The sequence below is a fragment of the Ambystoma mexicanum genome, chromosome 5q (genome assembly GCF_040938575.1).
Source record: "Ambystoma mexicanum isolate Mex_15411 chromosome 5q, UKY_AmexF1_1, whole genome shotgun sequence".
Classification (NCBI taxonomy): domain Eukaryota; kingdom Metazoa; phylum Chordata; class Amphibia; order Caudata; family Ambystomatidae; genus Ambystoma; species Ambystoma mexicanum.
The window spans coordinates 731869274-731893804 of NC_090933.1; the positions used below are offsets into that span (position 1 = coordinate 731869274).

General features: G+C 47.4%; 1 protein-coding gene across 1 annotated transcript in view; it reads right to left on the minus strand.

Annotated features, from left to right (window-relative positions):
• Positions 1 to 3176: 3176 nt before the first annotated feature.
• Positions 3177 to 24531, minus strand: part of JPH1 (junctophilin 1) — a 1083555-nt gene continuing 1062200 nt past the window's right edge. The window contains exons 5-6 of the mRNA XM_069621220.1: positions 5981 to 6081; positions 3177 to 5858 (exon numbers count right to left, since the gene is read on the minus strand). Of these exons, the coding sequence (XP_069477321.1) occupies positions 6001 to 6081 (81 nt within the window). The 3' untranslated portion in view covers positions 3177 to 5858; positions 5981 to 6000. The remainder of the gene's footprint in view (positions 5859 to 5980; positions 6082 to 24531) is intronic.

Consider the following 24531-nt stretch of genomic DNA (forward strand, 5'->3'; position numbering starts at 1 on the left):
CCTAGAGGCCCCAATAACGTTAGAGGAATTAGAAGCAGTGATCAAGCTCTTACCTACTAGTAAAGCGGATGGACTCCCTAGCGAGTTCTACAACACGTGCAAGGCGGAGCTGCTCCCCCCCAATACTAACAATGTTAAATGAGGCGCTAGATGGGGGGACGCTACCGGAGTCTGAGGGAGGCAATTATCCCGCTCCTAAAGCCTAATAAACCATGCATGGACTGCGGGTCATATAGACCGCTATCCATGCTTTATCAAGATAGCAAGATACTCACGGCAGTGCTGGCAAAAAGGCTGAGACCGGTTATCAATAAACTCATACATCTTGACCAGACCGGGTATGTCCCGCACAGAAGCATATCTGACAATCTCAGAAGGCTCCATCATGTTATAGAACAAACAGAAAAGGACCCCCAGGAGGTTGCAATAATTTCATTAGATGCAGTGAAGGCCTTCGACTCTGTCAAATGGTCCTGGTTGATGGCGGCCTTGAAGGAATATGGGGTTGGGCCCAGGTACTTGAGGTGGGTCCAGTTGTTCTACAGTAAACCACTGGCTCGAGTCAGGACGGGAGCAACCATCTGAAATCGATGGCAGCTCAGTAGGGGTACTAGACAGGGATGCCCGTGGTCTCTGATGCTGTTTATCTTAGTACTGGAACTCCAGGCAATATATTTGAGGCAACAATATGGAGAGGTGGGGATCAGCACGAAAGGAGGGCAACACCTGATATCAATGTATGCTGATGATAAGCGCTGTATCTGAGATATCCCAAAGAGAATCTACAATATATTCTGGAAGTAATGGGGAGGTACGCGGTGCTGTCTGGCATAACAGTGAACCCCAAGAAATCATATATATTTCCCCTGGGTAGGTACAAAGGGATACCACGAGAGGAACTGCCGGTTTTACAAATGCAATGGAAGACCGGGACAATTGGATACCTGGGGATTGATGTACATCACAGTGTTGAGGTCGAGCACAAACAAGACACAGAGAAGGTGGTGACTAACACTGAAAACAGCACGAGGTTCTGGGACAAGCTCCCCTTGACCATGATGGGGAAGAACAAGTGACTTCTTACCTGGTAACGTTCTTCAGACGGGATGTTCCTCCGACGTATTCCTTATCTTTGATAATACGTTTCCAGCTTGCTGGCCTCGGAATTTTTTTCTCTAGAGGGCGCTGCGCGTCGACGTCCGCCGAGTCGATGTCCCTCGATGGCCACCGTATCGGCGCCGACGTCACCATGCCCATAAATAGGCACGCGCTGGTGTCCGTTGCTCAGTTCCGTTTTGTAGCATAAGAAAAGTCATGCCTGAATTGGTTAGTGACCTTGAAGGAGCGTAAGCTGCAACCACAAGGGAAGTTATCACTGCGGGGATGGTTGGGAGGGGCGATAAGGAATACGTCAGAGGAACATCCCGTCAAAAGAACGTTACCAGGTAAGAAGTCACTTGTTCCTGGACACAAAAAAGTGTCCAGGAATGTGAGGTTACAACAAATCCAGTTATATGTTACCCATCAAGCGGAATACAAACATGTCCTAAATGTGGGGAGGAGAATGCGGGACTGGTGCACATGTTCTGGGCATGCCTGGAAATAAGGAGATTCTGGAGGGAGGTAGCCCACCTCTTGGCGGGGAAAGAGAAGTCTGGAGGTGGAATCTATGTGGCTGTGCATGGTAGGGGGGGTTCCCTAGGCCGCGTAGAATGAAACATATAAGCAAACTCAAAGGCTTGAATTGCTATGAGCTGGAATGCAAGCAATAGACCGAAAGTAGAAGCCTGGTGGCAGGACCTTTGGAAATGGGCGGATGCGGAAGCAGTGGTGCAGGGCGAAGCAGTAATAGAGGTGGAAATGAAGAAGTGGAAACGTTGATAGCCTGGAGGCAACCAGGAGCCACACTGTCTGGGTCTGGCCAGACATGCTTGGAGGACGATGGTTCTTCAAGTGGAGAGGGAAGGGGGGTGCCTCAGAAAGGGTGGTGGAAGGTGGTGATGTGGGATAGGCTTGGGATAAGGGAGGGAGGTACGGGGGGCAGTGGATACATCACAAATTTGTACATGAGACATAGAATGGATAATTGCTGTTCACTGTTTGGTTTATATTTTGTTTTTTTGTTGTTGAAATTAATAAAAATTGTTTTTAAAAAAAAGGTTAGTTGTTGAAGAGGTGTTAGCTTACAGAAGGGGGAAGTGGTGCTTTAATAGTTATGATGGCTACATTTGTATAGGAGATCACTTGCAAACTAATACAGAATGAGTATGAACACATTAAACAGGGTACATTTGAATCCCAGGGTTTTCCCTCAATATTGATATACCTCTGGAGATTTGGAGGACTTGCAACTGACTAAGCAAGGCAAAACAAGTGTATGTATTTAATGAGCACTTCAGTGCCTCCAATTAATTACAAAAAATGTGCAGGGTTAAAGCTGAGTTTTAAGTTAACGCCTAGAAGCTTATGTTGAGGAACTCTTGCCAGGAAGTTCCCAGACAAGGTAACGTGAAATCCATGATATTGGCGGTCCGCTCATCAGAAATGTGGTCCGTTTTGTGTAAATAATGGGGCCAGTTCACAAACCATGTTCCCTGTGTGATATGGTATGATAGGTTATTTATAACACGCTTAATACCCAGAGGTCTCTAAGCGCGGACCCGGGGATCGAACCTGTGGTACGCCATGTCGTCTTGCTTCTAAGGAGAGCACGTTGCCCCTGAGCTATCCTCCAGAGATACAAGTATGCAAGATGGGGACATCTATCATTATGAAAGCTTGAAAATAATGTGTTTATTTAAGGTGTCAGAATTCAATACATTACACGTGCTTAGAGGATGAGCATCAACTGGAGCTATACACATATTCAGACTATAGTAGTATTTGACCCCATTTTGTTAAAAACAAATGTGCATCCAATTACCAATTAAATGTTGCAGAAACACTATACCAGGTATAGGAAAATCATAACTAACATGTAGGTTCCCTTTTGCCAGTACAATGATGCTAGCCTGTGTGCAGGCAGTAAACTTACATATTAAAACGAAATCAATTTTACGCTTTTGGTAAACTACATGTTATTGATGGGCTGCTTGTTATCCATTTACATAACCTCTAAAAGTGTGTTTGTTCTAAACAAAAGATTGATGATGGGAGGCCAAGAACAACACGCCATATTAAGAAGAACTTTCTTTTAATTAGAGCAAATACAGTTGTTTAAACTGTACAATATACATTTGGAGTTTAGGGATTATAAATAGAGAAACTTGTAAATAAAGAGTTCTTACACAGCAATACATTTTAAATAGACAAAGTGACATTATTAAGTACATTGGCAGGCTTCAGGTGCTGTCCAAAATGTAGTGTACAGTATAACAACCAATTATAAATAGACTTTCAAGTAAAATACAACTGTGCACATTTTAGAAAAATACCAACATTTTCTGTTTAGAGCTTTGTTTTATAAAAGCTTATAAATCATACATCTATTTATAAAAGCAATTGACATGCTTAAATAAACATTTTTAGAAATATGTTTTTATCCTGTATTCCTAACAAACATTTAATAAGAATGAAATATTTCAGTTACAAAAATTAGACCTTCCTGCATTTTTGCACAAGATATCCATGGGAAACTTTTACTTTACATATCGCTATACACAATCTCCCCAATGTGTTAATATTAAAATTATTTTGCACATATTTAAAAAAAATTGTTTCTAATCAATATACAATTTATTTCACGCTCTCATACTGCTTCCTTTATTGTTCCAGGCGGTTCACAGACAGGATTCCTAACACACGTGTAAAACATACCATTGTGTTACTGAGCAGAAATTAGCTGGTTTAGAAGACAAGACATTAATGCCACACCTAACACCGCTGCATATGCTGCTTGAAAAGCAACGAATGCTGTGATGAAAGAGTTTTGCATTAAATGATCCAAAGTATTTTAAAATGCTTAAAAATGGATAAAAGCCGTCAAGTAGGAGGTCTTGTTAAGGAATATATTATATTAACCTTTTTCAAGCCCTTTGCTCTTCTGGTGCTTCATACATTAGTACATTGTCTTTGCCATTTGGCACACAAAATATACAGCTTATCTGCAGTTAAATACACATGCTTTTGAAAAAATACAAGATACCAAAATTTCAATAGAATGGCACAGTAGCAAACTCGTAACTGAACTCTGGGCTAACAATCCTATTTAAGGCAAACATCTCAAATATACATTTGTCGAGACTTTCTGTTTAAGAAATCTACCTATGACCAGCAACAAAATTGAAAATTGTCATACTTCTGTAGAATCACTTCCTGTATAAAGTACCACACTTATATGTTTTAATCCTTCACATTTTCAGTATTGCATAAGGTTATAGTCAACACGTCACTGGCATTATTGTGCACCGCAACAATGCTATAATTCAATTGCTTTTTTACATTAAAGTAGTTTCCCTGTTTAAACCATAGTTTGAACTACTAATCAGACAATCTGTTGTGAGGCAAAAGAGTGAAACACACTTTTCTAATCCTCCCAAGTGTCTTAAATGTATTATATATATATATATATATATACATACACACACATACATATATATGTATATATGCCTCAAACGTTGAACACTTCCCAGTTTCTCAAACTACCTCTGAATTACTAACCTTGGGAAGGTTTCTGAAGACGTTTAGTTATTTTTAAACGTTTACATTTAAATTAATTTTAAAATAGTCCTCTTGTCCCTCCATGAAAACATTTGAGTTTTTGAAAGTTCTATATTATGCAGCTGCTGTCTAATCTTTGCATATTTGCTACTTTTAAAACTTGCATTTATTTGCAAAATACAAAAGTTCTGATGGCTTCCATGTGCATTGTTTTCCCTTTATATATATTTTACAAAATAAAAATACATGTATTATTTAATTTACTATTACTTTACAATTCATCAAGCATTACAACTTGCTACAGAAAAGAAACAAAAAAATCAAAGCGGCACCAAAGGTGATTTGTACTTACCCATATATAACATATCCATAAAGCATTTTGGAGAATTCAAACAGATGTCTGTTTCATTCTTGATATACAAGTACCAATATATATCTTGGTTTGTTTGTACATAAATATCATTATTTACACACAAACATTAAAGATATATACACACACACATTGTACCATTATGCACATTCCTGGTGATAAATAAAGCAAGTGCCTTTCTCCAAGCAGGATGACATATTATGAATATGCATCAGATATAAACAAACAGCAAAATTAACAAATTCATGCACAATGAAATTAAATTGGATCTCCTTGAAGACTGCAGGAGATGGTATAAGCAGCAGTTATGGAATAAGACTGGTGTGTGATGCTGCTAACATTTTCCTCTAATGAGATGGCAGCAAATAGTAGAATCCCTTCAACAGCAACAGAATCCTCGGACCACATTCCTCCATCAGTCACTTTCCCCACCTCCACTCCAAAGGAATCAGACAGTAAAATTGTATGGCAGCTTTTCGCTTCCATCAATTAAAAGTGCAGCACCATACAATTCCAGTTTAGTTACACCTCAACAGAGGGAAGACCCATCAGTTTCACTGGTTACAATAGGTTGCTTCATTTCTTTCAGTTTCATTTTTCTAGATTGAGGAAGTACTTGCTTCATCTATCAATGGACGACAAGATTATAATCATCACCAATGTACCAGGTCACAGTTACAGGAAGAATTTCCCACAGTTCTGCACTCCTTGCTTCCCATTGTAGTTGCAGCCTCCTTCTTTGGGTCCAAGTGCGTTTCCCTCATTTAAAAGGCTGACGAAACAACGTCTGATGAAATGTGGGATAACACCACCAGTAATCATAACTTCACTGGAGGAACAAAAAAAAAAAGTTAGGTTACTAAATTACTACAGCAAAATATTATTTACAGCACTTTATTTAAGGAAATGAACTTAAGAATGTTTCTGAAAACTTTAACATTGTATTCTTACCTGTCCTATAAAAATTCCAATCAAGTGAGGAAATGGACGAAGAGAATGGCAAGACCGACATTCAACAACATTACCAGGGCGATCATGATTGAATTAGGACCCTAAAAAAAAGTTACAAAAAATAACTGTTTATAAATAATAAGCAACATAACTGTGTTCTGCTGTTTGCATATTTCCAAAGTAACAAAGATGAGGCTTATGATAACGGCTATAAAACCAAATGTAAACATTTTTAATTCACTGTCAACTATGGTAAAACTTGAACACGTGATTGCCATGCCACCCACGTAATTGGAGAACCATTTTTAAAATGTAACTTTTTCATGAAGGCTGAAAATATCTACCTCATTGAGGGAGAATATCTTGGAAGGGAATTTACACCTAAATATAAACAAAACTCAAACTCAATCCCCAAGCTTGCTGTTCATTATGTAGCCAAGACAGTTTCACATTTTTTTCAGTTTCAGTAGTTTTGAATGACTGCAACCTCCCGTCTACTGTCCTTCAGCCTCTTTTATTGACTGCTAAATCAGAAGTTGGGCTGCAAGTCAGGTAATTTAGCTGAGAAAACACAGTCAATGCCACCACATTACCTCTTAATCTCACAGGAGCAGGGACTGATGGGTGACCTGCTTCTGCTTTTCTTTTTGGGCCACTGAGCTTGCCTCCCTAGTGTGTTATCGTTCGAGTGAATATGAGACTTCCATAACCATTTGCATCTTTATTGTCCTTTATTTTGTCAAACACAAACTATTGCGGAACTGAACAAAAAACAGTGCGTCTGCTGGTTACTGTATAATGCAGAATAATTTGGCTGTTCCGTTATTGGGCAAGATGTTAAGAGAAGCAGGGATTAATGAAACACCCAAAAAAGTAAAGTAGTTGCCAGACATGTTGCCAGAGAATAAATAAATCCAGAGAATAGTGTCAGTAACTGTAATCATACGAGGTATCAGATCATCATCCATTACCAAGAGAGTACATTTCCAGTGATTAAGACAAAGCAAACGCTGAACAAGAACAGCAAAAAGTACTCAAGGAGATTAATAAGAGATTCATAGGGGGCACAGCCAACAGCCCGCAAGATACATTCCTTATCGTTTCTCTCCTCTCATGACCCCTATTACTGATCATTTCACATTGGTATGAGAGGAAAGTTCAATTTAAAATTATGAAAAGAGATTAAAGGATGACACTAGCTTTGTAGCTGCCTACTTAGTGGCTGTGGTACTTGCCAGTAAATGCTTGACTGTTCTATGGAGGCCAACACAGAGAAGAAGCAGTTGTTCCTCAGAGGACGGTTCATCATCTCTTCAGGGAAGAGCAGCTTTTAAGGCAATTTCACTTACCTTGCAGATGGATTCTTCATGGTTTATGCTTTACTCGCTCATATCGCCCATTTTTGCTTTACATCGCAAAGATTTACAATTGAAGTCAGCCTGTTCTCATCGGATGCCATGGGAAGGTTCAGCTTTGATCCTGTTCTGTCACTGTAGGCATTGATCACTAACTAGGCCTCAACAGCGTCGCCTTAGGTGTATTCCAATAATATTTTCTGTTTTTTTTTCATTCAAGCCTTTAACAAGATTAGACTTTCAATTGTATGTGATACCTTTCATGTTAATTTAGACTCAAACTTCCTCCACTTTAACATATTCCAGATTTCTTCACTCAATCGAGTTTTACACATTACCTTTAATGAGATGGCAAGTTTGATTTTTATGCAATACCATCCAAATAATTACAGCCTGTAATATTTACTCTGCTGCATTTGCCCATTTTTCAAATATGATGACCCCTGTAAAGAAATCTATTCTAACACACATGCAAGTTATCTTGCAAGCATTTCGGAGAATATAAGAACAATTCTAGCAGAACATTTTAACATTTGCTCGTCAGTCTCTAATGTTGATCAACACACTCTCACAATGCAGGATGATATGATAAAGGATGATTTAAAGTAATTCTCAGGAAAATTAAATGAAGCGGAAGAGTGTATATCCTCTGTAGATGACTGTATTGAAGGTCTAAAAGATATGAAGCAAAGACTTATACAACAGGACATTTCCGAATTGGATCTTGAAGACAAAAATAGAAGGGATAAGGTTTGTTTTTTGCAATTCCAGAAAGCTACAAGGAGACAATCATATTCTCTTTCTTAAGAAGTGGCTTTTTTAAGTCTTGTGAACAACTTTCACATCCTTATTGGAAATTCAACGTGCACATGGGATTAAAACTCAGCAACTAGTCCAATAACTATGTTTTCTCTGGCACCAACACACCCACCAATTCTTATTACTTGCAAAAAAGAAATCTCCTTTTACCTATGAAGGACACAATATTTATATATCAGCAGATTTTTATAAAGACACTCAAGCCAAACGGAAACGATATCTTGTTATCAGACAATCAATAAAGAAATAGGTTTTAGATAAGGTCTTGAAGATCCAGTCAAAATGATTGTCACAGATCCCAATGGCCCCACTCATGTGTTTCTAGAACCAGATTAACCTTGTTCATGTGTTCAATCTATGGACTCTAGACTACTGTGATGGAAGCTACTCCTTCAGTCCCAGCTTCATCTGACTCATACATAATTCAAACAGAAACAGAAAATCAAATCTGGCAAGTTCAACATCTCTAGAAGTAGGAATCAATATCACAAACCCCATCTGGTGATCTTCAAGTTAAATCCAGAGAGACATCTTGCTCCCCAATTCAAATCTCTTGAACCAACTTTATTATAATGTTAGCATTTTCAGTTCTAAGGTTTAATCTTTTAATTCGGTATTATCTCTTGGTCTACAGTTAGGTTATCACATACTGCTTTTAAATATAGATACACTCTTTGTCTGGGTCCACGAAGAGTGGAAATGGTCGCCAAAAGCTTGGATCTAGCAACCATTTTTTTGTGTGACATATCTATAATACACATATATATATATATATATATATTAAATGAAAAAACTTTGTTAAAGGGACCTTATGGTAAAGTTGCTCTAATAAAAACCTATGAAATTCAATGAAACAACTATGTTAAAGGGACATTATGGTAAATTTGCACTAATATAAACCTACGAAATTAAGTAAAAAAACGTTGTTAAAGGGACGTTATGGTTCCAAGTAAAACCAAAAAACCCCTGAAATTCGCCAGTTATGGTAAGCTAAGCAACCATAACTCGCGCCACCACCGTGCATTGCTAAGACTAACACCCAGGACATCAAAGATGACATCACAAATGTCATTGATGACATCACTGATGACATCGCATGTCTGGCTCCCCCTTTTTTCCTTTATTGCGATATCCTGGCCACATGGTTTCCTTCAGTAACAGTCAGGAATTAAACATTGAAAAGGTACTCTATTTGTAGACTTATCCTTCAAGTATGTTCTCACAGTAATTCCCTTAGGGTCCAGTCAAATCATGTGATACATATGCATAGGGTAAGTGGCACCTTTCAAATTGAGCAATCATTTCTCTGCAGAAACGTAATCAGTTAGAATATGAACACTTTCTGCTACTACTGCTGTTTTTTTCCTTACTTCAAAGTCCTTGTATATACTCAAATTTGTATATGTTGTTGTCTCTTTGTGTTTTGTCTATAATAAAGCAATTATGTAGTAAGTGGGTTTTATTACCTACTTATCACCTGTTTCACAGTACACTAAACTCTAATAAGAAAACAGTTATCATTTCACTATTCAACATGGCAAGCTTATGAATATTGCACCTCCATCATATATGCTGCACACAATTCCTATATTGCTACATGAGTAGTTTAGTATACTGGATAGAACTTCATAATAGAATGCCATTTATATAAACGCATTGTTTAATGTATACCTGTAATACCTTCTAGAGAGTTTACATGAAAAGTAAATGTACATGTGATGTCATCTTTGATGTCCTGGGTGTTAGTCTTAGCAATGCACGGTGGTGGCGCGAGTTATGGTTGCTTAGCTTACCATAACTGGCGAATTTCAGGGGTTTTTCGGTTTTACTTGGAACCATAACGTCCCTTTAACAACTTTTTTTACTTAATTTCATAGGTTTTTATTAGTGCAACTTTACCATAACGTCCCTTTAACAAAGTTTTTTCATTTAATTTTATAGGTTTTTATTAGTGCAACTTATCCATAACATCCCTTTAACACATTTTTTTTTACTGAATTTCATAGGTTTTTATTAGTGCAACGTAACCATAATGTCCTTTTCAATAGATGAAGACCACTAGCATCCTAGGTCCTCAAAGTGGGAACCCCGGGTGGTATAAAAAAGATTTTTCTTCCCAAACCGGGACGCCGCGTAGGAAGGAAAATCTTTTACAAAATGGCCAGCATGGAAAGGGAAGACGGGGTGTATAAAGAGAACACAACAGGGCATCAGCAGGGGGTGGGGGAGAACGTCAGGTAGACACGGGGCATGAGCGGGGGGTGGGGGTACAGGAGTGAAACACGGGGCATGAGCAGGGGGTGGGGGGGAACAGGGGAGACACGGGGCATGAGCGGGGGTGAGGGGGAACGGGAGGGAGTCACTGGGCATGAGCGGGGGTGTACAGGAGGGAGACACGGGGCATGAGCGGGGGAACAGGAGGGAGACACAGGGCATGGGTGGGGGGGAACAGGCGAGACACGGGGCATGAGCGGGGGTGGGGGGAACGGGAGGGAGACACTGGGCATGAGCAGGGGGTGGGGGTACAGGAGGGAGACACGGGGCATGAGCGGGGGTTGGGGGGAACAGGAGGGAGACATGGGGCATGAGCAGGGGATGGGGGTACAGGAGGGAAACACGGGGCATTAGTGGGGGGTGGGAGGGAACAGGGGAGACACGGGGCATGAGCAGGGGTGGGGGGGAACGGGAGGGGGACACTGGGCATGAGCAGGGGTGGGGGGAACGGGAGACACGGGGCATGAGCGAGGTGGGGGAACAGGGGAGACACGGGCATGAGCGGGGGAATGGGAGGGAGACACTGGGCATGAGCGGGGGAACGGGAGGGAGACACTGGGCATGAGCGGGGGGTGGGGGGAAACAGGGGAGACACGGGCATGAGCGGGGGGTGGGGAGGGAACAGGGGAGACACGGGGCATGAAAGGGGGTGGGGGAACGGGAGGGAGACACTGGGCATGAGCGGGGGTGGGGGGTAACATGGGGCATGAGTGGGTGGTGGGGGGGAAAAGGAGGGAGACACGGGGCATGAGCAGGGGGTGGGGGGAACAGGGGAGACATGGGGCATGAGCAGGGGGTGGGGGGAACAGGGGACACATGGGGCATGAGCACGGGGTGGGGGGAACGGGAGGGAGACTCAGGGCATGAGCGGGGGGTGGGGTGAACAGGAGGGAGACACGTGGCATGAGCCGGGGTTGGGGGGTACAGGAGGGAAACACGGGGCATGAGCAGGGGGTGGGGGGGAAAGGAGGGAGACACGGGGCATGAGCAGGAGTTGGGGGGAACAGGGGAGATACGGGGCATGAGCGGGGGTGGGGGGGAACAGGAGGGAAACACGGGACATGAGCGGGGGGTGGGGGGAACAGGGGAGACACGGGGCATGAGCGGGGGTGGGGGGAACGGGAGGGAGTCACTGGGCATGAGCGGGGGGTGGGGGGTACAGGAGGGAGACACGGGGCATGAGCGGGGAATGGGAGGGAGACACGGGGCATGAGTGGGGGAACAGGGGAGACATGGGGCATGAGCGGGGGGTGGGGGGAATGGGAGGGAGACAGGGCTTGAGCAGGGGGTGGGGAAAAGGAGGGAGACACAGGGCATGAGCAGGGGTGGGGGTACAGGAGGGAAACACTGGGCATGAACGGGGGCTGGGGGGGAAAGGAGGGAGACACGGGGCATGAGCAGGGGGTGGGGGAACAGGGGAGACACGGGGCATGAGCGGGGGGTGGGGGGGAACAGGGGAGACACGGGGCATGAGCGGGGGGTGCAGGGAACGGGAGGGAGACATGGGGCATGAGCGGGGTTGGGGGGTACAGGAGGGAAACACGGGGCATGAGTGGGGTGGGGGAACAGGGGAGACAAGGGGCATGAGCGGGGGTGGGGGGAATGGGAGGGGGACACTGGGCATGAGCGGGGGGTACAGGAGGGAGACACGGGGCATGAGCGGGGGGTGGGGGAACGGGAGACACGGGGCATGAGCGGGGGTGGGGGGAACAGGGGAGACATGGGGCATGAGTGAGGGGAACAGGAGGGAGACACTGGGCATGAGCAGGGGGTGGGGGGGAACAGGGGATATATGGGGCATGAGCAGGGGGTGGAGGGGAACGGGAGGGAGACACGGGGCATGAGTGGGGGGTGGGGGAACGGGAGACACAGGGCATGAGTGGGGGTGGGGGGAACAGGGGAGACATGGGGCATGAGCGAGGGGAACAGGAGGGAGACACTGGGCATGAGCAGGGGGTGGGGGGGAACAGGGGATACATGGGGCATGAGCAGGGGGTGGAGGGGAACGGGAGGGAGACACGGGGCATGAGTGGGGGGTGGGGGAACAGGGGAGACACGGGGCATGAGCGGGGGGTGGGGGGAACAGGAGGGAGACACGGGGCATGAGCGGGGGTGGGGGGGAACAGGGGAGACACGGGGCATGAGCGGGGGGGTGGGAGGAACGGGAGGGAGACACGGGGCATGAGCGGGGGTGGGGGGAAGGATGGAGACACAGGGCATGAGCGGGGGTGGGGGGAACAGGGGAGACACGGGGCATGAGCGGGGGGGTGGGAGGAACGGGAGGGAGACACGGGGCATGAGCGGGGGTGGGGGGAACAGGGGCGACACGGGGCATGAGTGGGGGTGGGGGGGAACGGGAGGGAGACACGGGGCATGAGTGGGGGAACAGGGGAGACATGGGGCATGAGCGGGGGGTGGGGGGAATGGGAGGGAGACAGGGCATGAGCAGGGGGTGGGGAAAAGGAGGGAGACACAGGGCATGAGCAGGGGTGGGGGTACAGGAGGGAAACACTGGGCATGAACGGGGGCTGGGGGGGAAAGGAGGGAGACACGGGGCATGAGCAGGGGGTGGGGGAACAGGGGAGACACGGGGCATGAGCGGGGGGTGGGGGGGAACAGGGGAGACACGGGGCATGAGCGGGGGTGCGGGGAACGGGAGGGAGACATGGGGCATGAGCGGGGTTGGGGGGTACAGGAGGGAAACACGGGGCATGAGTGGGGTGGGGGAACAGGGGAGACAAGGGGCATGAGCGGGGGTGGGGGGAATGGGAGGGGGACACTGGGCATGAGCGGGGGGTACAGGAGGGAGACACGGGGCATGAGCGGGGGGTGGGGGAACGGGAGACACGGGGCATGAGCGGGGGTGGGGGGAACAGGGGAGACATGGGGCATGAGTGAGGGGAACAGGAGGGAGACACTGGGCATGAGCAGGGGGTGGGGGGGGAACAGGGGATACATGGGGCATGAGCAGGGGGTGGAGGGGAACGGGAGGGAGACACGGGGCATGAGTGGGGGGTGGGGGAACGGGAGACACAGGGCATGAGTGGGGGTGGGGGGAACAGGGGAGACATGGGGCATGAGCGAGGGGAACAGGAGGGAGACACTGGGCATGAGCAGGGGGTGGGGGGGAACAGGGGATACATGGGGCATGAGCAGGGGGTGGAGGGGAACGGGAGGGAGACACGGGGCATGAGTGGGGGGTGGGGGAACAGGGGAGACACGGGGCATGAGCGGGGGGTGGGGGGAACAGGAGGGAGACACGGGGCATGAGCGGGGGTGGGGGGGAACAGGGGAGACACGGGGCATGAGCGGGGGGGTGGGAGGAACGGGAGGGAGACACGGGGCATGAGCGGGGGTGGGGGGAAGGATGGAGACACAGGGCATGAGCGGGGGTGGGGGGAACAGGGGAGACACGGGGCATGAGCGGGGGGGTGGGAGGAATGGGAGGGAGACACGGGGCATGAGCGGGGGTGGGGGGAACAGGGGCGACACGGGGCATGAGTGGGGGTGGGGGGGAACGGGAGGGAGACACGGGGCATGAGCGGGGGTGGGGGGCAACGGGAGGGAGACACGGGGCATGAGCGGGGGTGGGGGGAACAGGGAGACAAGGGGCATGAGCGGGGGTGGGGTGAAAAGGAGGGAGACACGGGGCATGAGCGGGGGGTGGGGGAAAAGGAGGGAGACATGGGGCATGAGCGGGGGGTGGGGGGAACAGGGGAGACACGGGGCATGGGCAAGGGGTGTGGGGGGAGCGGGAGGAAGACACAGGGCATGAGCGTGGGTGGGGGGAACGGGAGGAAGACACGGGGCATGAGCGGGGGTTGGGGGGAACGGGAGGGAGACACGAGGCATGAGCGGGGGGTGGGGGGAAAAGGAGGGAGACACGAGGCATGAGCGGGGGTGGGGGGAACAGGAGGAAGACATGGCATGAGCGGGGGTGGGGGGAACGGGAGGGAGACACGGGGCATGAGCGGGGGGTGGGGGGAAAAGGAGGGAGATACGGGGCATGAGCGGGGGTGGGGGGAACAGGAGGGAGGCATGGGGCATGAGCAGGGGGTGGGGGTACAGGAGGGAAACACGTGGCATGACTGGGGGGTGGGGGGAACAGGGGAGACACAGGGCATGAGCGGCGGGTGGGGGAACGGGAGGGAGACACGGGGCATGAGCGGGGGGTGGGGGGAAAAGGAGGGAGATACGGGGCATGAGCGGGGGTGGGGGGAACAGGAGGGAGACATGGGGCATGAGCAGGGGGTGGGGGTACAGGAGGGAAACACGTGGCATGACTGGGGGGTGGGGGGAACAGGGGAGACACGGGGCATGAGCGGCGGGTGGGGGAACGGGAGGGAGACACTTGGCATGAGGGGGGGTGCGGGGAACGTCAGGTAGACATGGGAATGAGCGGGGCGTGGGGGGAACAGGTGAGACAGGGGGCATGAGCGGGGGGTTGGGGAACAGGCGAGACACGGGGCATGAGTGGGGGGTGGGGGAACAGGGGAGACACGGGCATTAGCGGGGGGTGGGGGGAACAGGAGGGAGACATGGGGCATGAGCGGGGGTGGGGGGAATAGGGGAGACATGGGGCATGAGCAGGGGGTGGGGGAAAGGAGGGAGACACAGGGCATGAGCGGGGGTGGGTGGAAAAGGAGACGCGGGGGGTGGGAGGAACGGGAGGGAGACACGGGGCATGAGCGGGGGGTGGGGGAACAGGGGCGACACGGGGCATGAGTGGGGGGTGGGGGAGAATGGGAGGGAGACATGGGGCATGAGCGGGGGTGGGGGCAACGGGAGGGAGACACGGGGCATGAGCGCGGGTGGGGGGAACAGGGAGATAAGGGGCATGAGCGGGGGTTGAGGGGAACGGGAGGGAGACACGGGGCATGAGCGGGGGGTGGGGGAAAAGGAGGGAGACACGAGGCATGAGCGGGGTGGGGGGAACGGGAGGAAGACACAGGGCATGAGCAGGGGGTGGGGGTACAGGAGGGAAACACGGGGCATGACTGTGGGTGTGAGGGGAACAGGCGAGACAGGGGGCATGAGCGGGGGGTTGGGGAACAGGCGAGACACGGGGCATGAGTGGGGGGTGGGGGAACAGGGGAGACACGGGCATTAGCGGGGGGTGGGGGAACAGGAGGGAGACATGGGGCATGAGCGGGGGGTGGGGGGAACAGGAGGGAGACATGGGGCATGAGCGGGGGTGGGGGGAATAGGAGAGACATGGGGCATGAGCAGGGGTGGGGGGAACAGGGGTGACACGGGGCATGAGCGGGGGTGGGTGGAAAAGGAGTGAGACGCGGGGGGTGGGGTGTAAAGGAGGGAGACACGGGGCATGAGCGGGGGGGTGGGAAAAGGAGGGAGACATGGGGCATGAGCGGAGGGGTGGGGGGAACAGGGGAGACACAGGGCATGGGCGGGGGTGTGGGGGGAACGGTAGGAAGACACAGGGCATGAGCGTGGGTGGGGGGAATGGGAGGGAGACACGGGACATGAGCGGGGGTTGGGGGGAACGGGAGGGAGACACGGGGCATGAGCGGGGGGTGGGGGAAAAGGAGGGAGACACGAGGCATGAGCGGGGTGGGGTGGGGGAACGGGAGGAAGACACAGGGCATGAGCAGGGGGTGGGGGTACAGGAGGGAAACACGGGGCATGACTGGGGGTGTGGGGGGAACAGGGGAGACACGGGGCATGAGCGGCGGGTGGGGGAACGGGAGGGAGACACTGGGCATGAGCGGGGGTGCGGGGAACATCAGGTAGACACGGGAATGAGCGGGGCGTGAGGGGAACAGGCGAGACACGGGGCATGAGCGGGGGGTGGGGGGAAAAGGAGGGAGACATGGGGCATGAGCGGGGGTGGGGAAAAAGGAGGGAGACACGGAACAGGAGGGAGACATGGGGCATGAGCAGGGGGTGGGGGCACAGGATGGAAACACGGGGCATGAATGGGGGTGGGGGGAACAGGGGAGACAGGGGGCATGAGCGGCGGGTGGGGGAACGGGAGGGAGACACTGGGCATGAGCGGGGGGTGGGGGGTACAGGAGGGAGACATGGGGCATGAGCAGGGGGTAGTGGGGAACAGGAGGGAGACACGGGGTATGAGCAGGGGGTGGGGGAACAGGGGAGACACGGGGCATGAGCGGGGGGGAACGGGAGGGAGACACAGGGCATAAGCAGGGGGTGGGGAGTTCACAGGGGAGACACGGGGCATGAGCAGGGGTTGAGGGGAACAAGAGGGAGACACGGGGCTTGAGCGGGGGGAACACGGGAGACACAGGGCATGAGCGGGGGGTGGGGGAACGGGAGGGAGACACGGGGCATGAGCAGGGGGCTTGGGGGGAACGTCTGGTAGACACGGGGCATGAGCGGGGGTGGGGGAGAATGGGAGGGAGACACGGGGCATGAGTGGGGGGTGGGGGGATCAGGGGAGACACGGGGCATGAGCGGGGGTGGAGGGAATGGGAGGGAGACACGGGGCATGAGCGGGGGGTGGGGGGCAACGGGAAGTAGACACGGGGCATGAGCGCAGGGTGGGGGGAACAGGAGAGACACAGGGCATGAGCAGGGGGTGGGGGAAATGAGGGAGACATGGGGCATGAGTGGGGGTGGGGGCAACAGGTGAGACACGGGGCATGAGTGGGGGGTGGGGGGAAGAAGGGAGACACAGGGCATGAGTGGGGGGTGGGGGAAAAGGAGGGAGACATGGGGCATGAGCGGGGGTGGGGGAACATCAGACACAGGGCATGAGCAGGGGGTTGGGGAAAAGGAGGGAGACAAGGGCATGAGCGGGGGGTGGGGGGAAAAGGAGGGAGACACGGGGCATGAGTGGGGGGTAGGGGGAACGGGAGGGAGCCACGGGGCATGAGCAGGGGTGGAGGGAACGTCATGTAGACATGGGGCATGAGCAGGGGTGGGGGGAACAAGAGGAAGACACGGGGCATGAGCGGGGGTTGGGGGGTTTGTGAGGGAGACACAGGGCATGAGTGGGGGGTAGGGGGAACAGGGGAGACACAGGGCATGAGCGGGGCTGGGGGAACGGGAGGAAGACATGGGCATGAGTTTACTGTGCAGACGTCAGATCCTGCTCCTCGGCCCTCCGCGTGGCGATGGCGTGAGCGGGGGTGGAGGAACAGAAGAGAGAGACGGGGCATGAGCGGGGGTGGGGGGGACAGGAGGGAGACACATGGCATGAGCTGGGGTGGGTGGGTCAGGAGGGAGACACGGGGCATGAGCGGGGGGTGGGGGAAACGGGAGGAAGACACGGTCATGAGCGGGGTGGGGGAACGGGAGGAAGACACGGGGCATGAGCTTACTATGCAGGTGGCAGATCCCGCTCCTCGGCTCTCATGCAAACGATAAACCAAGATGGCAGGCGTCTTTCAAAATATGACGCACTGCGTGCTTCACTGCAACCAATGGGAGAGCACGTCACATGTCTGCGGACATCACACAAGCCGCTTGCCCAATCCCTGTCCTGTCCGCGGAGCGAACAGGGAAGTGTGTCCGTGAAGCGGACACAGATATCACTAATTTTTTTCACTTACATTTTTGACATTTTAAAAAAAAACTACTGGACGGATTTACACCAAATTTTAAAAAAGCACACTTTCGGGACCAAGCCTCCGCTCCAGCCAGAAATTTGGTGTAAATCCGTCCAGCGGTTTGGGCTGTAGGCGTGAGCAAAGTTTTTTCCCATTATGTCTATGGGAAAAAAAGAAGTGTTGGGACCCCACCATAACTTTGCCCCCCCTGGACCAAACCTCACCAAACTTTGAAAGAAAATTCAGAGTGGGCCATAAACCTTTTCTGCACAGTTTGGTGAGGATTCATCCAGGGGGAGCGAAGTTATAAGCCGCCCAAAAAGTGCTCTACCTATGGAAACAGCATCTTAACCATAACTACATGGCCACTACTGTGGCCATGTAATATACACAATGATTTACATTTTTTGTATTGAATTTGCTCTTATAATTAATTTTATTTGATCACCTTCCTAATGTGTTGTCTTAGTTATATTTATTTCTATTACTGTTTTAAAATTAACCTGATGGTCAAACATTTCTTTATGTGTCTTAGTTATTACTATTGTTCTTAATTCTCATGTCATGTATACTATTTAACTTGTTTTATAACATCAATCACATTATTGTAAATCTAAAGTTCTGTACATGGAATGTGAAAGGTATGAATCACCCAATAAAACATGAGAGAATTATTGCTCATTTGGCCTCCTTGAAAATAGATATAGCTTGTATTCAAGGGATATATCTAGATTCAAATGAGAAACTGAAGTAAAAAAAACTGTGTGTTGGTTGTATATTTCTTTCACCGGAGCCTAATAAAAATGTGGCATTTCTATTTTAGTTAAAAAAAAATATATTATCCATTTATTCACGAGAAATCTGAATCTGAAGGTGCATGGCTATTAATAAAAGCTATGGTGAATGGCATCCCGGTCACTATTGTGAACATTTATTGTCCAAAAAGTGCTGATCCAGCTTTTTGTCTAAATCTCAAACAAGAAGTCATGTGTAACAATGAAGACAATATATTATTTGGTGAAGAATGCAATTAAATGTGAACTACATTTTACAGTTTGCTTTGAATTGTAAATCTTCAGAGTTTGTGAACTCTAAAACCATTCCAATCTAAATATATAAAACACTTAGATATGTTTACGTACTCAGCTGATGCAATTTATCAGTGCACCCACTTCAACAACAGCTACCTTTTCAACAAACAGAATGAGCACAGTTCTATGTGGTTACCTTCCACTATCGCAAACATTCAGAAGTTACTTCTTTCCATCCCCACTTCTCTTCACACAGGCCAAAGCGGTTGCACAGTTAATTACTGGCTCAACGTTTGTCTCTAAGGAGTGAAACGCTGTAGGACGAATGCCTCCTCACGAGCCAACACTGAAAGTAGGTGCTATAATTAAGCTACTACGCAATCTTATGCCATCACAGGGACTCTGCAATGGAACAAGGTTGACAATTACGCATCTACAAAGACACATCATAGAGGCCTGTGTGATCAATGGAACTTTGAGACTGTTATTATACCGCACATACCTCTCATTCCATCTGATACATTTAGCCTTTTCAATGACCTTTTATAAGTCACAGGGACTTACGCCCCCTTCGTGGAAGTGATCAGTTGTAATTCCGATATTTAAGAAGGGGGACAGAAGTGACCCTATGAATTACCGACAGATATTGATTGACCTTTAAGATATGCTAGAACAGCGTATGGTATGCCGGGAATAGCTAGTTTTCTGAATTTTGTCAAGGATCTTAGCTTAGTCAATACCTGCCGATTACACATTCTTTTTGCCACACCCTTGTCATTCTCCCGAATAGCTTATATATTTTCTAACAATACTTTAGCCTTCTCTCTTAATCACTGTGAAATTGGTTCTCCTATTATTTCGGATCAAGCTCCAGTCACTTCATTAGAATAGAACAATCTCTTGCCTATTAACAGTAGATGGTGACTTAAACAAACTTTACTAAACTTTACTAAACATTTATTCAAAGCATAAATGATTTTGTTCCCAAATTGCTTATTAATAATCCTGTTAAAGATACCTCCATAAACAACACCTGGGATTCCTTTAAAGCAGTGATGTGAAGTCATATTATTCAATTCATAGCTCATAGAAATAAGAGATTTCAGAAGCAATCAACTAAACGTTACAAGGTATTAAGACTCTTGAAGTTTTCTATTATAATAATCATCTGAATGCTAATTTTACTAATCTGATTGCGGAACGATTAGAGGTCAATAAATAACTGAAAGCTGGTGGATCTTTGCTACAGATTACAGCTAAATATTTAGTGTCAAATAAAGTAGGACATTTATTAGCTTATCATAAACATAAAAAGCAAATTAATTACAATTACTTTGTTTTCAATGCTCAAGGAATTTGTGCAAGTATTAATAATGATATTATCCAAGCTTTCCTCCTTTTTTTCCAAAGCTGATGTTGCCAGGAATCATTTACCTTGTTGGTAGATATTACCAAATATGTATCTCACATTGAAATTCCTACTTCTCATTCAATAGACTAATCTTTTCTTCACTCCCATATTACTCTTCAAGAAATTCTATTAATAGCTTCAAATTCAGAAACGTCTCTCAGCTTGATGGTATGTCAATTGAATGTTGTATTACTTTCTCTGAATGAATCTCTCTGCTATTATATCAGTTATATTCCCATTTTATCGAGATCGGTAAAGCAGAAAGTTCCTTCTGAGAAGTTATGTTACCAGATAAGTATCCTCTCCTCATTGAAAATAATTGCCTGAAATCTCTCATCAACTTAAAACATTTTACAAAACTTTTATCTGATTGATTGGAACAATATCTACCGAGACGTATTCAATTCAATTGGGCTTTATTAAAAGGAAGATATGCATCTATTAATATGCAACTTTTATGTCATATGTTATCTAACGGTGAAGATTATCATGATCCTTTCAGCAGATGCTGAGAAAGCATTTAATAGAGTTTCAGAGCCATTCATGTTTCAAACTCTGAAATGGCATGGCGTAGGTTCCTATTTTTTAACCTTTGTTAACATAATTTATCCCTCACATTTTCTTTTATGTTTAGATGCTTTCCTCTCCAGTATTTGTAATAACAAACACATATCCGGGATGAATGTGGCTGATACCCTTAAAGTTTCAGCATATATAGACGACATTCTGTTTTGTTAAAAACATAGATTTCTATGCAAAATCTCCTTAATATGGTAACATATTTCTCTTGTGTCTTGGGTTATAAATGAAACCTTGACAAATGTGAACTTTTTCCTTTAACCTACTAGTGCTCCCAATCACTCATTCATGACCATGGTGTTATCTGCAATACTAATGGAATTAAGTACTTTGGTATCCTGCTTGCCAAAGGCCATGACTCTACAATGAAATAAAAAATTGCTTCTACCTTTCAAAAACAAATTGACGATCTTGTTTCTAAATGGTCGCCACTTTTCTTTAGTTTATGGGGCGGGCTAGACACCATTAAAATGATACTTGTAGCCATCATTTTAGACTTTCTATCCATGCTTCCAGTTTCTTTCCCCTTTTCTTTCGTTAAGAAAGTAAATTAACTGCTTTTGAGATTTCTATGGACAAATAAAGTCTCCAGAATTGCTCTGAACATTTTTAATTACCTACTTGCAGAGTTTGTGTTCAATTTCCAGACTTGAAATTATAAAGACTTTGTGTCACTGACAATTTATAAAACGTTTAAATGTTGGAAAATCGAAAAGTCTATAATGTGTTTGGTGTAAAATGTATCTTTCATTGACATCTCCTTTTATTCTGAATGATTTTGTTAGTATGAATTCCTGACCCTCGATAAAAAAGAATCCCCTACTACACTTTTACAAATTGGTCTGGGAAATGAAAATGGGGCATGGAGAGAATTTTAGGAACAGATTAAAATAAATAACCACACAATATCTTTAATTCACAGGTATAATAATGGAATACATTATATTAAACATATTTTTAAGGTCAATTCCTATATCCCTGTTCATATTTTGGGATCTAAATATACATTAAATGAATACTACTTTGAATATTATAATAGCATTGTTAACTCGATTGCTCAAAATAAACATCTACGGATTCTTAAAATACTTTGAGGATCTATACAACTTCATCCATGAACAAATGGCACAAAAGCCAGCAAAGCAATTAGATTGTACTCTGTCCCAGATACTGATGTTAATTAAGACCACACAGATTGCGAAATAAATCTTAATCCACATTCTTTCACAGACTTTAAAACCTCAGTTGACGCTAATCTTGGACAAACATCGTTTTGTTTGTATTAGATCAAGCGCTCCTGTCCCCGGTTTCAATTTCCAGATTTTCCCCCCGAGATTTCAAAATGCTGTTGGGGATGTCCTATAACCAATGCTGTTTTCATTCATATGGTTTTTAGATGAGTACCTAATCATGCCTTTAGGATACATTTTTGGTTAGTATTATCTTAAAATTAATGGAATCAATTATTTAACTTGTTGGTTATCACTTTTCATATGGTTTCAAGTAACTGGAAAGGTCCAGGAAAAAGATCAATTGTTGCATGGTGGATTTATATATGCTCTACACATAGAATTGAGAAATGGTTCGCTAAATCTACTACTGAGTTCGAAAATGTTTGCCTTAAATTGAATGTTTTTGATGTTCCTGAATGCCACTAAATCAGTTATATTTTCCAGCAGAGCTTGAAATTCATGAATGTTCTTAAGGCACCTAGACAATCCAAGTACATAACTTGGTTGATCAATAGGTTAGGTAAAAAGGGATTTATTGCAAGGGATTCAAGAAACGGCAATAAGATATATAAATTGCAACCATTAATAACCTCAATAATTGTAAATATTGTATTTAGCCACTGATTAAATTGTGTTCCACCGTAGAACATGGTAAAAATGTTTTAAACATACATTGGAAATGTAGCAGAGGTAATAGCTTTAATCGATGCTCGCAGAGAAGAACACCGCAGGCATTGGGGTTAAGCAATTTGCAAAGAAATCAGACCTGAATCAAATCAATGACATAAAAAAGGCAGGTAGGTTTTTTTATTTTTTTATCCATTTATAGGGCGTTGAAAGCCTGCGGGGCATCGGGGGCACCATAACAAAAACACACAGTACAACAGTAATAAACGGGACAACCGCGGACATCAGTTTGGTCATCATGAAGACAGCCCTTCTAGTGAGCCTCACCTCATCTCAGAGAATCAGTGAGATCCAGGCTCTGGTGGATTCAGAGCCCTACACTACCTTTCACAAGGACAAGGTCGTACTGCGAATGCACCCCGCATTTCTACCCAAGGTGACTTCCTCCTTCCACCTCAACGAGAAAATAGTCTTACCCACTTTCTTTGCCGACCCCGAGGAAGAACCTCAGAGGGTCTTGCATCCTCTGGATGTCAGTCGCGTGCTGAAATACTACCTGGACAGGACCAATGACTTCTACAACTCTGAGGCCTTGTTTGTCACTTTCAGTGGGGCGGGGGGAGGGGTCAAGGCCAGGTTCTCAGGCCTCCAAGGCCTGCATAGCAAGGTGGATGGTCGCGACCGACAAAGAGGCCTACAAGGGGCAGCACAAAGCAGTGCCAGCTAACTGGCATGCTCCTGCGGTCAGGGCCAAGGCCACGGCCATCACGTTCCAGAGGCATGTGCCGTGGCATGTTATCAGCAGGGCGGCTACCTGGGCCACCCCTTCAGTTTTTTGTAAGCACTACTGCTTGGACGCTGCCTCTAGGTCAGACGCGGCGTTTGGACAGGCGGTTCTAAGAAACCTGTTTACTTTTTTTTGATTAAACACTTTTATTGGTTTTATTGCATAATACAGAAAAAACAATGACCCTGAAGGGGTCCAGCAACCAAAAACATCACAAAAGAACATAAGGTCCAGATTTCAACAACGTAAGGTTATGTTAGCGATTACATGTACACTCTTACATTTCATTTACATTCCGGCCACAGGCCTGTGTTGTACAAAAGTCTTATTGTGCGTTCTCCCACTTTTCCCAGATTTTCCCCGCTTTCCCAGGACATCCCCTGGCCGCATATACTCTTCGCTCCATCGCAATGCATGCATCTACATCATCTATCCATTGTGCATGCTCAGGGGTTACACCCGAACCCCATAGCTTGGCAATGTTGCGCTTGATCAGTGCCGTGGTGGTTGCAAACAGTAGTTATCAGTGCGAGACATCTGTCATGATCTCTGCTTCCAAAAGATCAGGACTTGCCCGACTCCCTTGGAAGCTGACCCATAACCCCGGTTCCGAGTGCCAGCCAGTCCAAATTGGGACCTTTTGGACCCTGTCCTGGCGCCAGTGGCACCAGGCTCATAAAGATGCCCAGTCCCAGCGCTGGAAGCGCCGGGCTCATAATGCTTGGGTGGACTTACCTGCAGCAGACCATGCTGCTTACTTACCTGCCAGTTGAACCCCTGATCCTCTTCTGTTTGGGACTACTTTTCCTGTTGGGTGGGGCAGGAGCCACTCCCTAGGTTCAGAACACTGGAACTGTTCTGGAAAGCAGGAACTCTTTTCTTACCTAGGCGTGGCTGTGGAAGG